This window comes from Phalangium opilio, unplaced genomic scaffold (genome assembly GCF_054372755.1).
Source record: "Phalangium opilio isolate 3A_F unplaced genomic scaffold, DU_Popi_V2 ptg000024l_1, whole genome shotgun sequence".
Classification (NCBI taxonomy): Eukaryota; Metazoa; Arthropoda; class Arachnida; order Opiliones; family Phalangiidae; genus Phalangium; species Phalangium opilio.
In genome coordinates, this window is record NW_028324155.1 from 6214788 (window position 1) to 6229741 (window position 14954).

Below are 14954 nucleotides of genomic sequence, written 5' to 3' on the forward strand. Positions count from 1 at the left end.
CGTGCGGGATGCCTGGTATGTAGTAGGTCTTCTTTTTTCTTTTTCTCCTATATAACGTCTTTCGAGATGAAGCTTGTTTACTCCCGTTGAGCCGCCCCTGAAGCGGATATTTTAGGACCAACAGTCGGTGTAATGTAGGGCCTCAATTGAGGCTTGTACGAACCCAAGTAACGTGTTGATATTTCAAGATGGAGGTGTGCGGGTCTTAGATTTATAAACTATTTTTGAGCCTGACAACTGTAGATATTTTAGAGGGATTAGAAGACATAATTGTGCGTAACTTCTACCCATAATTCACCATGATTCCCAGGCAAAATTTATCGTATTTTTTAGACAAATTCTATTAGTATTCTTGGCCACGTTTGAGCATAATCTAACCGTACTAAATTTTTACAAATCAATTACTAAGATCGTCAAATTGCCATTTCCAAAACGTCTTCATGAATAACGCTTCTAGTATCCAAAAATAGGTCCCATTTACTCGCGTGTAAAGCGTGCTTCTGACCCTTATTTACCCTCCAAGTGTTACTGAGGGCAGTGTCCCCAAAAGAACCGTCTCTAGTTGTTTGTAACGCTGTCAGTTGTCAAACGCGAACACTCCAAAAGCTAAGAGGGCAAGTAAAGACAATTTCCGTCAACTAATGACTGAACGCAAGGATAACCCGTGAACTCTAGGATGAACCTCATTTCCCAAAAACCCTGTTACGACAAAGATAAACATTTTAGTTCCCGCTATTCGATAGAGAAAGTCCGGCAGGAAATTTTATTTTTTCCCCCGAGACCTACCATCCTTGTTATCAATTTCCGTTAAGTTAACAAAAACATTTTGCAATTAAATAACCATTAAAAGAACCATCCCTACCTGTTGTTAGGTTGGAAAGGTTCGTCGTTCCTTTAGCGAAGACCGAAAACCACTAGCGTAGAAGGCTTTGAAATTTAAAATGCTTGTAGTAGGGCATGTAGAAAAATACCAAGTCCGTTAGAGAAATGAACAGGAATTCATTCATAAACCGTTCAGTTTTGGAGCATAAATGAGTTCTCCTCTTTCGGGAGAGAACTGTCTCGCGTCCCGCCCCGGGGTAAAGTAACTCTCGTTCGAGTCTAAGGGATTTGGAGAACAAAACGAGACATTTCTTGCATTTATTTAGAAAAAGTCTTCTTTACCCCAGGGCTAGATAACTTTGGAAACGCGAACTAAACAACAACCCGAATATCGCGAGACGTTCTGACGTTGCACAAATTTTAAGTCTAAAGAGTGACGCCGCGCGCTCTCGAGCGTGTTTTACTTGAAACTGAGAGAAGGATTCTGGAAAATCGCGTGCTCGGATTATGTTTTACGTTCTAACTCTCTAGTCCTCCTCCTCCTAGAACGCGCTCCGCTTGTGCCACGATCAACTCCACGTGCGGCTTTGGTCTGATCCATTTTCCAGTCTGGGAGGTAGAGAGTTTCTGGCAGCCTAGTTGGAACCTGACGTGTTGTAAGAATAGCGAATAGTCAGCGCCCTCAGCAGCCTCCGTTCTCTTCCATACTCTCTCCTCTCCCTTTTGTAACTCTCTGGTAATGGCTGAAACTGATTCTAGAGACAGCTCTAGAGGAGCGAATCGGCCTCACGCGCTTTTTCTCTATTCTCTCCTCTCTTTGAACTCCCGGACTTTTTTTTCCTACTCCGCTTCCAGCTTCTATAGGAGAGGGGAGAGAAAAAACAATAAGATTCGAAAATAGAGGTGAATTGGGAGAGTCGAGTCAATTGTAAGATATTTAGTCTTTGTTTTCTTCTACTCCAAGGATTACTCTCGAAGTTAGTTGAAGAATTGTACAGGAGAGGGGACAAAATACTCGTAAATAATTGGTGTGCAATTTAAGCTATAATATACTATTATGGATTGGAATGGGAACTTCCATTCCCCAGTTCTGTCAGCTGGATTTTGTGTAGAAGTGTATTGCGACATTTTTTTTTTGTGCTAGAGAAATTCTTCTATGTACCCGCTCTTTGGAAAGTTAGCTAACGATTTTGTTGTTTTTGTTTTGTGAAACCCTCAAGGGAAGCTGAAATATATGTATATTATATTTATTATTGTTTAACTAGTTTGTGGTATTCAAAATGGTTGTAGATATCGGTGTAACAATTTGGAGAACTTATTATCCTTGGTATTTTTGGTGATCAAAAGTTTTTATTTAGAAATCGGTGTTTCTAATCTAGATAAAACCTATTTCTAGATACAAAAAAAAAATTCAATAGGTCACAAAGATTTATTCGAAGCTGTTGAGCCATCCCTTTAAATTGGTTCAAGGCGACGAGCCAAAAAGACAAGTAAAACGACAAAACTCGTTAAATGTTTTATTCTCTTTTGTTTCGTTCCAACTTTAAATTGGACTCCTTTTTTTTGTTCCTCTGGTTGGTTCCTTGACCAACAGCTAGTTCTGTCCACTCTTATTCGAGGATGATTTTAAAATCTGTGTTCGTACACTCTATCTTCCATATTGGTGGTATAGACGCCTCATTCGAAATTTTCTCAAATCTGATTACGTATACTAGGTGTGGGTGTTATCCTTAGAAACCTTTTAAAATTTAGCGTACGTTTCCCGTAAGTGGATTATGTAAAATCCAAAGTCTTCCCAATTTAAAACAGCACGCGCTTATAGTGGATAAATATTCTCTTTTCATTCATAGCGTAATTTGTACTTTGGAATTGATAATTTTCCTTTGTTCTTTTATCTTCGAACCCGAAGACGAGCAACGTAATTAAATCAATGAAATTTTAATGAGCCATTATTTGTGTTTACAAATGTTTGATTAGAATTTCTCCGCCCTTTTAAACGTAACGATCCGTCTTTGTCATTTTTAAATCATAGATACAATGACGGAGGATAATTTTAGTTTAAATTTAAAACGCATAGCATGACGTGGTGCAATTTTATTGCGGAATGATACGGTTCATCATCTCATTTCGAGATTTCAGTTAGTAAAAACTAAATTGTAGATAAATATCCAAGGTATTGCTATCGTTGAATTGAGGAGAAATATCTATCAGATTCTCAAATGACATCACTGTTGCACTGAGAGCTCTGACCGTCCAGGGAAAATATTGGATTCGTGAATTGATTAGCATCGTTGGATAGCGTGCAGTTCTGTACAGGTCAACTTCCTCGTCCTGAAGTCTACCCTTCTTAACATATAAATGGTCATAGCTCATCCGTCCCAAATTTCATCCGCCGAAGATTAATACAGCCTCATTCAGAACTGCAATCTCCGAACGATACGAACTATAAAATTAAGGCGGCTCATAGCGAAGTAAATAAAATTGGTACGGGCTGAATCTTTCCTTGATTATATGGTATTATCCATTCAGAATCCTTTCTCATTCAGAGCGCGTTGGGAGAAGTTTTTCTTCCTCTTTCCCTAGGTTTTCTCTTCCGCTTTCTCCTTTTTGCTGTTACGTATAACGTCAGTTGGGTTCTCCTTGCAATTTTCTTATTTTTCCCCAGAGTGGTGAAGAGGAGGTCGTCTACGTAAGAGTAAGTTACCGTACGTACCATACCGCGTAGAGGAAGAAGATTCTCGCTTCAATCACCAGTCGTAGCGGAGCATTTTGGCCCGTCTTGGGGAAACACAAGAAAAAGAAAAAGAAAAAATTATCTTGGGTTCGTGCCATACCACATTGCTACCCACCCCGATTGATTACCAATACTTAGGCATGGGAAAAAAGCATCTACTAAAACATATTGCTCCGAAGTCTGCGTAAGGGTGTAAAAAATGGTGCCATGCTAATATGTTGTATTTAAGACCAGCGGGGAATTGAATGGGCTCGGTGCTTACTCATTTTAATAATGGTTTCTTATCGAGCTCCATAAACTTTAAACTGGAAATGTTCGGACTGTTACAACCTTTTTTACTTAATGGTTTTATCCGCAGTTTTGATAAATTTTTTTTTATGTTCGTATTAAAAGGTGTCGGTAATTTAGCGTCTAAATTACCGGTAACTTACCAGTACCTCTACAGTTTAAATTATGGAAATTTCTCATTTGTAATTTAAAACAAAATATTGGTTTCTGCAACCTTATGTTATTTAGAACATTATTGTGATGAGGATAATGGAGGCTTACAACATGCTAAATAACTATAAAAATATTAGTTACGTTACTAGTGTAGAATTACTTCAGTTATGGACTTCTACTTTTTAAATTTAAAATAACGAACCAATTCAAAATCATAAATATGGAATAAATTTATTTTTAATTTTTTTTCTCATTTATATTAGATAAAACGGAAAAAATATCAACGTTTTTTCACGACGTCTGTATAAATTTGAAAACGAATTTCGATAGGAAATTGAACTAAGACCTTTTACACACGCAAAGGTAAGAAATATATTTTTTCGACTATTCTACTTTTTCGCTGTCCCAAGAAAGAATATTTTCGTGATTTAGACGTAAGCTCAATATCACATCTCAGGAAAGGAAAGAGAGAGAGAGAGAGAGAAAAAAATACATATTTATATCGAACCTGCAGTCTCCTCTATCATTATTTTTCCCTCGAGTTATTTTGGCAAAATATTCTTTGGGGCAAAGTCTTGTTTTAGTCATGATAACTCCAACAACTGCTGCCTGCCGCAAAACCAATACGAGAAGATGTTAATTTTTTTCTATGAATGTTTGAGGTAACTACAAGCCTGGTTTTGAACTTTTTTTAAAGAACATGATGCAAAAATATGCTAATTAGATAGTCCTGAGTGACTGATAAAAATCAACGCCTAGCTCTAACTGCTTTACCTAGAAGACTGAAAATTTGCAGGGACGTTACTTTAGGTATTAGGCACGCCATAAGAATATATTTTTCCAATACGCCGCCATCTTGAAAAATGGCGGCCAAATATATATATAAAAAAAACTTCTTTGTGAAATAGCGTTGATTTCGCCTTTCAACCGATTTCACTATAATATTTTGAACACTGAATTCCTCTATTACATAGAAGAGCTGTACGGTTTTTGAGGTTTGATTTGCCGCCATTATAAATTGGCGGCTGAAAAGTAATAAATGCCCCGACAGACTGACGGGAAACGTCTCCCAGGTGCCTTTGCTTCTGATACTAAAATATTCACGCGAGTATTGTATAAATTCCGCGACGAATACAGTGTTTATCCGAGCGAATTGCTTTTGGTTCTGAGTGGTCCAGGGTCCCCCACGTTTTTTTCATCGAGGTTCTGTCCGGTAACCCGTAAAGAATGCAATGTCGTGACCAAGGACAATTTTTCGATCTGCGGCTCCTATCACTATCGAGTGCCATTATTTTTCATCCAACCTAAGGAAAAATGATGACTATAAAGTAACTTCAACTTAAGGTTCAGGGATATTGAACCTTAGTCTGTAAAATATTGGATTTTAGTCTGTATGTTCTTCTTTTGCAAATCGCTTCGGCTTTACGTTGATCGAAGCATTGATTTTTTTTAACTATACCAGAGACTAAAGATAATACACCGAAAGTTTCTGCGTAAATTTTGCATACTTTGCTTTTCAATGGATCAAAGTTCTGATGGGCCTTACTGAAGTTTTGGGGAAAAAATTAATAAGGGTTCTGGTTTTAAGGATACTTAAAGGCTAGACTGAGTTGGGGAAACCCATAGAGAATCTAACATCTGCGTGGTTATGGAGGGGGTCATCTTTCAACTTCATATAAAGTTAGAAGTGCAAGGGAAAGCTCCCTTGAAGTGGTGAATTTAAGAAAGAGGTAACTGGCATTAATTAATTTCAAAATGCACATTAGTATCATTGGAATATCATCCGTGTTTTTTAATTCTAAAGCCACATAATCTTCCTTGCTTTTATACTACATGCCTTATTCATATTTCTACTCCATTCTTATTCCTCCATCCACACTCAGTCCGATCTTCAATACTCCTTGCTTTTATCCTTTTTAAAATATTAAATGCACGTGAAAATAGCTCGTGCCAGAAGACAACTGCGTCTTGCGTATTGTAACGGAGATAGACTTGATAAATTATAAGTTAGGGAAAATTCAAATATACGAACTTACGTAACTCCGACCTTTAGACCTAGTTGGCGAAACTAAATTCTTCAAATTTATGCAATTATCATAATGGTCTCGCTGCAAACGTCTGACTGAAATTTTCAAGACCTGGGCTGGCATTTGGATTGGATATTAAACAGATCTAAATTTCTGCAGAATTCAAAATATAAATTCCGAAGTAAAGTCTAGTTCGTTGTCTCTGAAAGCTTTAGAAGTTAATATAGAATATCCAACTTTTACCACAATTCATAAAATGGTTAAAATTAGCAGAAATCCCACGTGTTGTGGCGAATTTCTACCATTGAAGGTAACTGTAACCACAGAGAGTGTTATATCTACCACTCCTACTTACCCGTATTTTTGAAATATGACGCTATGTGAATTCCTAATGAAGCTATAGAAGCTCTTTTGTTTTGTTTTTAGCCCTTTGTTGGCTTGGTAATTCGGTTCCCGAACGTGGAGTTTTGGAAATAAGATTAATTATAGTTAGGCCTAGAGCGTTCTAAAAATAATCTAATTTATTGGAGGTTGGCCCCAATCCCCCCCCCCCAAACACACATCCCTTACGGGGTCAACAAAAATGTTTTCTATATACTCGCATGATAAGTAACAATAAGACAAAAAAGTATGACATTGAAATAGAGCAATTTCCGAGTAAAACATCTGAAGTAGTCTTCTTGGGTCCGCGGACCCAACCTTGAGAAGAACTCAATCTTACCCACATCTAATGAAGCTTCCCCTAATAATACCTTTTAATTGGTAACGAATTATGACTGTACGTAAAGATAAGAAGTAAACAACTTTCTGTTCAAAGAAATTTAGAATTACTTATTATTGTTAGGTTACTTATGCTCGTACCAATAAACTTGGGGGCTTGATAGATTACGCGAAGATCGGATAAATGCGGATTTAAAACTCCAAGGAGAGAGAATTTAATGGAAAATGCGGGAGGTTCCAAGTTCAAAAAGGCCCCTGTTTTAAATTCAAATATTTCATAGCTTTGACTTTTCTCTTTCTAAAATGAATAATCGTCTAGGGCTTTGAAACTTTATCGGTGATAGGTTAGGGCTCTTAATCAGGGAAGGAACTATCGAATTATTGGTTATTTGTCCGCTCTTCCCAGAGACAGTAAATCGATATTGTTTACTAAGTTTATGACGTTTGGGAAAAAATGCTAGCCGTGATCAATCAAACGAGCCAAATGAGGGAATTATCAACTAAACCATCTTTTGGGGTAGTTGAAGTTTCACCCGACGAAACTTTTGCTTGTAAAGTATTGACTATCTCATTTTGTGGAAGTTTTCAAAACTATTGGATTTTGTAGTTTAGGTTTAATTGACCATTTGACCCTTCATTTTGTTGATTTAAATCGAAGCGGACGACGTATATCCGCCATCTTGGGGTAGATTGTTAAAACCCGCATTTGTTTGCTGCGGTAAATCAATAATTATTGATCAATGCTAGTTGTTGAAAATTTAGTTTTAACTTTTATTTTAAAAGTTTATTAGTTTTTAAATATATTTTATTTCGTAATGTTTATTTATTTATTGATTTTAATTTACATTGCTACTACTCATGCGCAGAGAAATTCCGTCGTTGAGCGCGTGATTGAGTGGGTTATGTTCGTTCTAGCAGAAGCCAAAATGGCAGAAAGCTTGTCGATTCTCGAGAAACGTTTGTCCGATTTGGAAAGTCGAATTTATGGAAAACATGAGGAGGATATCGGAGATAATAACGTAAATTTATTTAAGATATCTTAGTTTTACACCTTACTTAGTGTTTGTGATTTATACCTCTGGGAATGGTTTTATATACCATAAACAAAATATTTGACCAAGGCTTAAGTGTTCTCTTCCGCCCTTTTTCAGTGTATTGACAGTTTGGTGAATATTCATAACAAAATTCAATCCACTGTCGCCAGTCGTGAACGAATTTGCCAAATGCTTAAAAAGAGTAATTATATTTTGTATTTATTGCGTTTTAAATTATTAATAATTAAAATTCACATATATAAATAGTTGATGAAATAAAACGTCTGCTAGACTCAGAGGGTACTGATGAACTTTTGTCAGAATCTGCTAAACTAGCAATTCTTTTAGCGGGTAAATCTTTAATTTGAGATATTTAAAACATTATTTATGAATGTAAAAATCAATTTATATCTTAGAGGAAGATAAAATCAGGGAAACCTTAGATTGTTTGCAGAAGGTAGAGGATTTAAAACATGTTCTTGATAGTGAACATATCAAAGCTACACCCACTCTTGGTCCTAAATTAGTGGCTTTAAGTGAAATTCAACTTCAGCAGGAAGTAAGGTTTAACCTTTTCATTCTTTGTCTCATTTAAAGTTAATTAAGGATCTCATTTCATAGAAACAAGTAGCAGAAATGAATGAAAATGTCAGAAATCTTTTGGGAAGCTACAATTCAGTGGTATCCTTTTAATTCAAATATATATATTTTTATAGTAAATATCTTAAGTATTTATCCTTAATTAACATTAATTAGATCAATACCCTGAGTAAACAATTTGTCTTATGGGATGAAACTGTAACAAAGTTAGAAATACAATCTCAACCCAAGAAAAGATTAGAATAAAATTAAAAAAAATATTTATTAACCATGTAACACTTTACTTTACGCAATTTAATTTTGAAAAAATATTTTTGCATTTAATTTAAATATGCTTTAAATATAAATTTACAATCAATAGACTAATGGCACCCCATGTTATTTCCCCATAGAGCTTAATACAGTCGAAGGCAGAGGGCTGCCATTACCCTATTCTCCGATTTTTCCATTGATTTTTAACGTTTCAAGAAGTAGATGGCGTTAGTTGCTCCACCAGATACTATTTATCTGAGAGATCTGTGGAAAGCTTAAACTAAACTGAACCGAAGTGAACTATTAAAGGTCTTGTACTTAAGTCTGCCAAGCCTATCCGGATTTAGTTCACGACTTTACTATTTTACGCGCCGTGAATCAGTTATATATTCACGTTTTTTTTAAATACTTAGCGGGTTAATCATAGTAATTAGTGATAAAAATCAAACCGTAAATCATCCGGAACACGACCGAAGTGCTATGCGAATGGTAAGCTTTTCTTTTCCCGCTTAAATCATATGGCTTCATTGATGTATCATAACATTGCTAAGCCTAGGTCTTATATTGCAACTTATAAGCTGCTATTGTCTTAGTTGATTTAGTCTTTCGGGTGCTCCTGCACTTACGTTGTCGAAACAAGGGGGGGTTGTTAGATGGGGACTGATTTTGATATATAGTATGAAGATTAATTGCCATCATCGAATTCAGAAGTCTAGAGTCATTATTAAATAGATTGCTCATTAGTCACTATTAAGATGTGATATAATGGTTATTTGGATCACATTATATACAGTTCCCTTGAGCTTAAGGAACTAAAACTTTAATTTAATTATGACTAGTTCCTTATATGTGATTCATTTCCTCCTACGCTTAGTTGCTTGCCAATCCTAGAAAGACCATGATAAAGTCTTAGTATTATTATTTATTAAACCCAAGTTTCAAGTTAAAGCTAAGAGGAAAACTTAAAAATAATAGACCATAATTTTATTATTTATTTAAAAACCCACGCTGTTTTATTTAAGACTTTTATATATAATGTCATCCTACGAGTTTGAAGAATCTAGTACTCTATTCATGATTTACATTTAATATGTGTTACTGGTAGTTGTTATTCAAAATCTATGAATTCTTAGATATAATCAAACATAAAAAAATTCCGTTTCAAATCAACATAATCGATTTATTTAAATTGGCATTCACTCTTGTCTATTGTGTAACCGATAACTCGTATAGTGGTAATACTTTCCAAGAAAATATAGTTTTATTTCTCGGAAATGTTGATATTATAAAGATCATACTCAAAGATGGTTTGATATTGCAAAGGGTTTTCCCATTCTCGGTCTCAGACTATAAATTCGTAGTGACGTGTTTTACTACGAGGTCTACCGGCTTAAAGGGTTCCTCCCATTCACGGACGGTTGTGTTGGAAACGGTTTCCCCCCGAGGGGCTTACCACTCTCGTAATTTTAATATTTTATAATGTTGAAATGTATCAAAGTTACTCCCTCTTGAAGCTTTCCGTTTTTATTTCGAAAACATGGGGATCGAGTAATAAGGGGCCAAGTAATTGAGGAAAATGTTCACAAACAAACCCCCCCCCCCTCCATAGGAATTGTATTACACCCAATTTTGCAGGCTCATAACTCTGGTTCTACCAGAGATACGTGGGTGCCCTTTAAGTATGTTATAGTCCTATTTGCCCCCATCCAACTATACTAAAAACTTAGGCTTACGACAAACAGGGGCCGACTAATTAAGCAAAAAGACACAATTGAAACAAAGGCAAAGCGCGTGAAGTTACGTATTATCGAAGAGAAGTATTATGTACTTCTGGTATAGATGTATTTGTTAAAGCGCGCCAAATGTCATAATTCAAAACAAGGTTCAAGGAGTATATTAATTTCCGCTAGACTTTCATTATGCCAAGTTATTCCATTCAATACCGACTCACGCTGACCTAGATTATTTTAGTGTCGTCCCCCTCGGGTATTTCCGTCTCTTTCAGACTCAGACTCAGAATCTGAGCTGAGCGCGGCGCTCTCTCTGGCTGTCTTCGCTCGATGGCTAGTTTTCCGCGTGTTTCTCATTCGAGAAGGACACTCGCACTCGGTTTCCCTTAAAAATAAATGCCGGTTTTTGTGTTTTCGAAATTATAATCTCGTCTATTTTGTCGCCACCCTTAACAAACATTTGTGATATAATTCCTGATTATTCTAGTCATTCCAAACCACAACTAAAAAGTCATAGACCGCTAAACAAGTGTCTAGAAAAAAGGTCCAAAAAAAAAAATATAGTATATATTTTTATATTCAGAGTCGCAGAGAGAACTTTAATATTTTCCCCCTTCCGGACTAATTAGAGCTTAATTTCATGTAATTTCTTTAAGCGAACACGCTTCAAAGTATGATTAGAGGTGAGATATTTTTTAAAATATTTTCACTGTGTCAGTGTGTTATGATACTGGGAAGTTTTTGACGTTAGGCTTAGAAGGTTCCTTTCTTTCTCAAGACACAATCGATTGACTTGAAATACTGTATCGTATAGCTAGCTCTACACGTGTTCGAATATTTTCAATTTAGGAACCTGTTATTTCGTTGCAGTTGATATTGCATTAGATTGAAATATTTTATTTATGAAGTTTCACCCTATTAAGTTTGTTTCAGCAAATTCAATTATTAAGGATGGTTTTTTTTTGCATGGATGTAGTAGCTTTTCTCGTATTGCGTTTACTGTTTCGGTAAAATTAGACCTTAATGCGGTGTAAAATTTTTAAAGAAAAACTTGCTTTAGTGTATTTTATTAATAAATGAAGTTGATGATACAAGGGAGGAAAAATTTTTTTTTTACCAAAAAATTGTTAATTTTTATTTGCGAATTATTTCTCGACAAGGCATTTATTTATTTATTTATTTACACTATTGAATAATTTAGGTAAAACTTTAAGTCAAATCTGAAGCGTGACGGAAATAAATAAGAACTAGTGTAGTTGTTGTCTACGAATGATACTGTACCTGTTACAGGTATATTTTAAATCTGAATGTTTCATTTCCACCGAAATAGAAACTTTCATTTTATAGTTACAAGTCTTTATTTATTCATGGGGAACATAATAAGTAATTCACGGCAGTGATAAAAGTAATTATGGTTGTTTGTCTCCTAAAATAACTCGACTGCGTTGTCGATCCGTTTTGATTTTGTAATTTTTCTACAAATTAAGGCTCCGGTCTGTGTTGTTTATTTAACTGCTGTATAATATTGTTTAAAGGGAAGATTACTTTCATAGCTTAATATTGATTTGATTTAGTTACACCGGCCTGAAAGATATACATTATTCTTGTGACGCATTTAATATCTAAAAATTAAACTTCCAACCAAAGTTTATATATAATCAATCATTCATTGATTTTTTAAGGCAATTCATCCATTAACAAGATTAAATTCCGCGATATTTCTTTCAAATATTGCTATATCATAAACAATTGTAAAAGCTAAATCATGCTCTGATAGTCGAAAATTATTTCTAAAATCATCGTGCTGAACCCGTACCACCACCCACTTCCATACATTTCAGAAGTTAGTTACAAATGGAAATCAGAAAGAAATTATCCCGAAGTTAATGAGAATGAGATCAGTTTATCGAACTTTACCCACTAATGTTGACATCCCAAAATTCCTTTTATCAGAAAACTTCTCGTTACTTTCCTTTTGACAGTAGCTATAAGAATCCTCTACCAAAATTGAACTAGATTCCTTGAAAATTTTTACAAAGAACATATTGGACCTTTCCAATAAAACTTGCGCGTTATCTATCACCGCCTTTTGTAATTGTCATCAATTTATATTGTTTAATCTCTTAATCATCGAATTCAAAGTCACGCGCCATAAATTCCCAGACGTTTCAATCGAATTAGTCTATGTCGTTACGTCAGTCATCGTTGCCGATGCCGACTAAGGACTTTTTGTCTTTTCTAAGACGTTTTCAATTTTTGAAAGACAGCCTTGATCAGTCCCGAGCTGCGCTCTCTCTTTATATTAAGGAGCCAGCAGCTAGACCTTCCCCCGAAATTCCGCAAAACCCATTCAGCTACTTTAGATTACATTCTCTCACCACTCACTGGAGCCTGGTTGCGACTTAGAGGTGACGGATACTTTCTACATTCCACCTTATTCCGAAACGGTAAATAGTTTTTTCCAGGCCATGGAAAGTGTTACATCCATCGCTGCAATGTCTCATCCCTAGCTCAAAGGAATTCTATAAATTTTCTCTCTTTCTCTTCCTGGCTTGGTCCAAGAATTGTCGCGCACGGTGTCTTGTTCTGCAGGGAAGTTGAATCTGAATGCTGGTTCTGTTGCCTGTTGGTGGTGGGTTTAGGGAATAGTGGAAAAGAGACCCATATCATTAGATATGTAACACTGCGGTATAGTGATACTTGCGGGCCCTAGCTGGTTGATTCCCGCCTTTATAAAGGAAAGATGCAATTAGAAGGAAAACACTTGAATAATTAAAAGTAGTAATTTCTGTGGAAAGTATTTCTCCGTCATTTGCATTTGGCAATTCTTGGGTTGTTAAATTTTTAAGTTGAAGCTATAGGAGTACCTTATAAGTAAAATATTATTTTGCAACCAGATCCTATTTTGAAAGGATGAAGATTAATTATTTTATTTATTTATTTATTGCTTGAATTATAAGTCTTTGTTGCGAAAGTAATTTATTTTCACATTTTTTTTAACCTATAATTATCGCTGCTGCAATTAATTTAGTAAATTCTCTTTTAAACTCGGGATATTAATTTGATAGTCTGTTAGAATATTGGGTGTAACGTAAAGTAGCTGGGTTAGTAATGTTAATACGGTGCTAAGAGACTATAGGTGAATTATTTTACCGAAAGAGAAGAGTCTAAAATCCTTAATAATATTTTCTGTAAAAATCCATTTTGGTATAAAAGGGTTGTGTTTGAAATCTTTAATTTAATTTAATTTAACCTTAATTTTAAAAAAGGGGAACTAGATATTGAAGTTCTTGAAAAGCCGAGTCCATTTTATTAAGGAATTCCTCCAAAATTTAGATGTGATACTCTTATTGTATCTTAAATTTTAAATGACCCCATAAATTTTCCATTTATCTTAAAACGTCCGTCCATTTGAAGAAACCACTAACATTATTATATCTAGTTTCAATTCTTCAGCACCAAACCTTAGGCCTACGTACCCTTAACCTCGTGCAAAATATTATACTTTTTGTCCTTTCATAACTCAACTACCCAAGTTTAAGTTCTTTGCCAAATTTTTTCACGCACGACATTATTTTGGTGGTCACAAGATCCGTTTTTCTTTTTCCGCAATTGAAATTTTTTTTTTTTTTTTTCATATTTTTCATATTTTCTGATTCGTTTGGAAGAACTTTTGGAAAGTCAGTTACAAGCTTAAAATGCATTAAAATTAACATGGGGAAATATGATATATTTGTTAGTAAATTCGCCTCCTTTCTAAGTTAGTCATCTGAAGGCTCATATAAGCAAATGCAATGAGGCGCAAATTTTCTCTCTGTAGAAAGGCTTGGGTCATTAGGCTAAAAGCTGCAGCCATGGACTGGACCCTTCGACTATATAATATTATTCCGTAGTTACTTTATTATTTGTGCAAAACTGTTTTATCTTTTGTTAGAAGGAAATGTACGAGTTACTGCATTCTGGCTGTAATATTTGTCATTGCTCATCGTCTCGTTAAGGTTAAAGCTTGTCGTTTATTGGTTTTATACAGGGTGTTTGTGAAAAGTCCATCAATAATGAAAGGGCGTATTTATTGGGCCATTTTGAGTCGAAAATGTTCTATGACATTTTGCCGTCCGAGCCACCGTTTTCGAGTTATGATTTGAATATTTTAGGGATGACCCCTTCATTAAATTAGCGCTGTCTTTCAATTTCTTAATTAAATTTAAGGGGTCATCCGTAAATTACTCCAATCATAACTTGAAAACAGTGGCCCGAACGGAAAAATGTCATAGAACATTTTCGACTCAAAATGGCCCAATAAATACGCCCTTTCATTATTGATGGACCTTTCACAAACACCCTGTATATATGTGTGTGTTGGGAGTCGCCCCCGAACTCTATTGTTTCAGATATTAAATATAACCGCTACACAAACTGAAGGAAGAGATTGAGCAACCGGGATTTCCGATTTATAAGTTGGAACCTTCCTTCCTTAGTTCTCTATGTGCTCTTTGTTCCTACTGCCAACTTCAAAGGGCGGTTGAAACTTATCTTAATTGATTTTCTAATAGAATTATCACGTTTAATTTAAAAAGTATTTCTATTTTGTTGT

General features: G+C 35.2%; 2 protein-coding genes across 3 annotated transcripts in view; both read left to right on the top strand.

The window, feature by feature from the left end:
* The first annotated feature begins 7662 nt into the window (after positions 1-7662).
* Positions 7663-8701, top strand: DCTN3-p24 (Dynactin 3, p24 subunit). The gene is made up of 6 exons (XM_089868230.1): positions 7663-7763; positions 7896-7980; positions 8046-8129; positions 8195-8337; positions 8400-8459; positions 8535-8701. The coding sequence occupies exons 1-6, from the start codon at positions 7671-7673 to the stop codon at positions 8622-8624; spliced, it is 555 nt and encodes a 184-aa protein (XP_089724356.1). The 5' UTR covers positions 7663-7670; the 3' UTR covers positions 8625-8701.
* Positions 8702-8943: 242 nt separating this feature from the next.
* The window catches only part of ATP8B (ATPase phospholipid transporting 8B), a 36381-nt gene continuing 30370 nt past the window's right edge, over positions 8944-14954 (top strand). The window contains exon 1 of one of the 2 annotated variants that reach the window (XM_089868224.1): positions 8944-9119. The gene's annotated coding sequence lies outside the window, so the exon portion shown is untranslated. Of the gene's footprint in view, positions 9120-10716; positions 11044-14954 lie in introns of those variants that run through there. The other variant, XM_089868225.1, reaches the window with a different exon arrangement.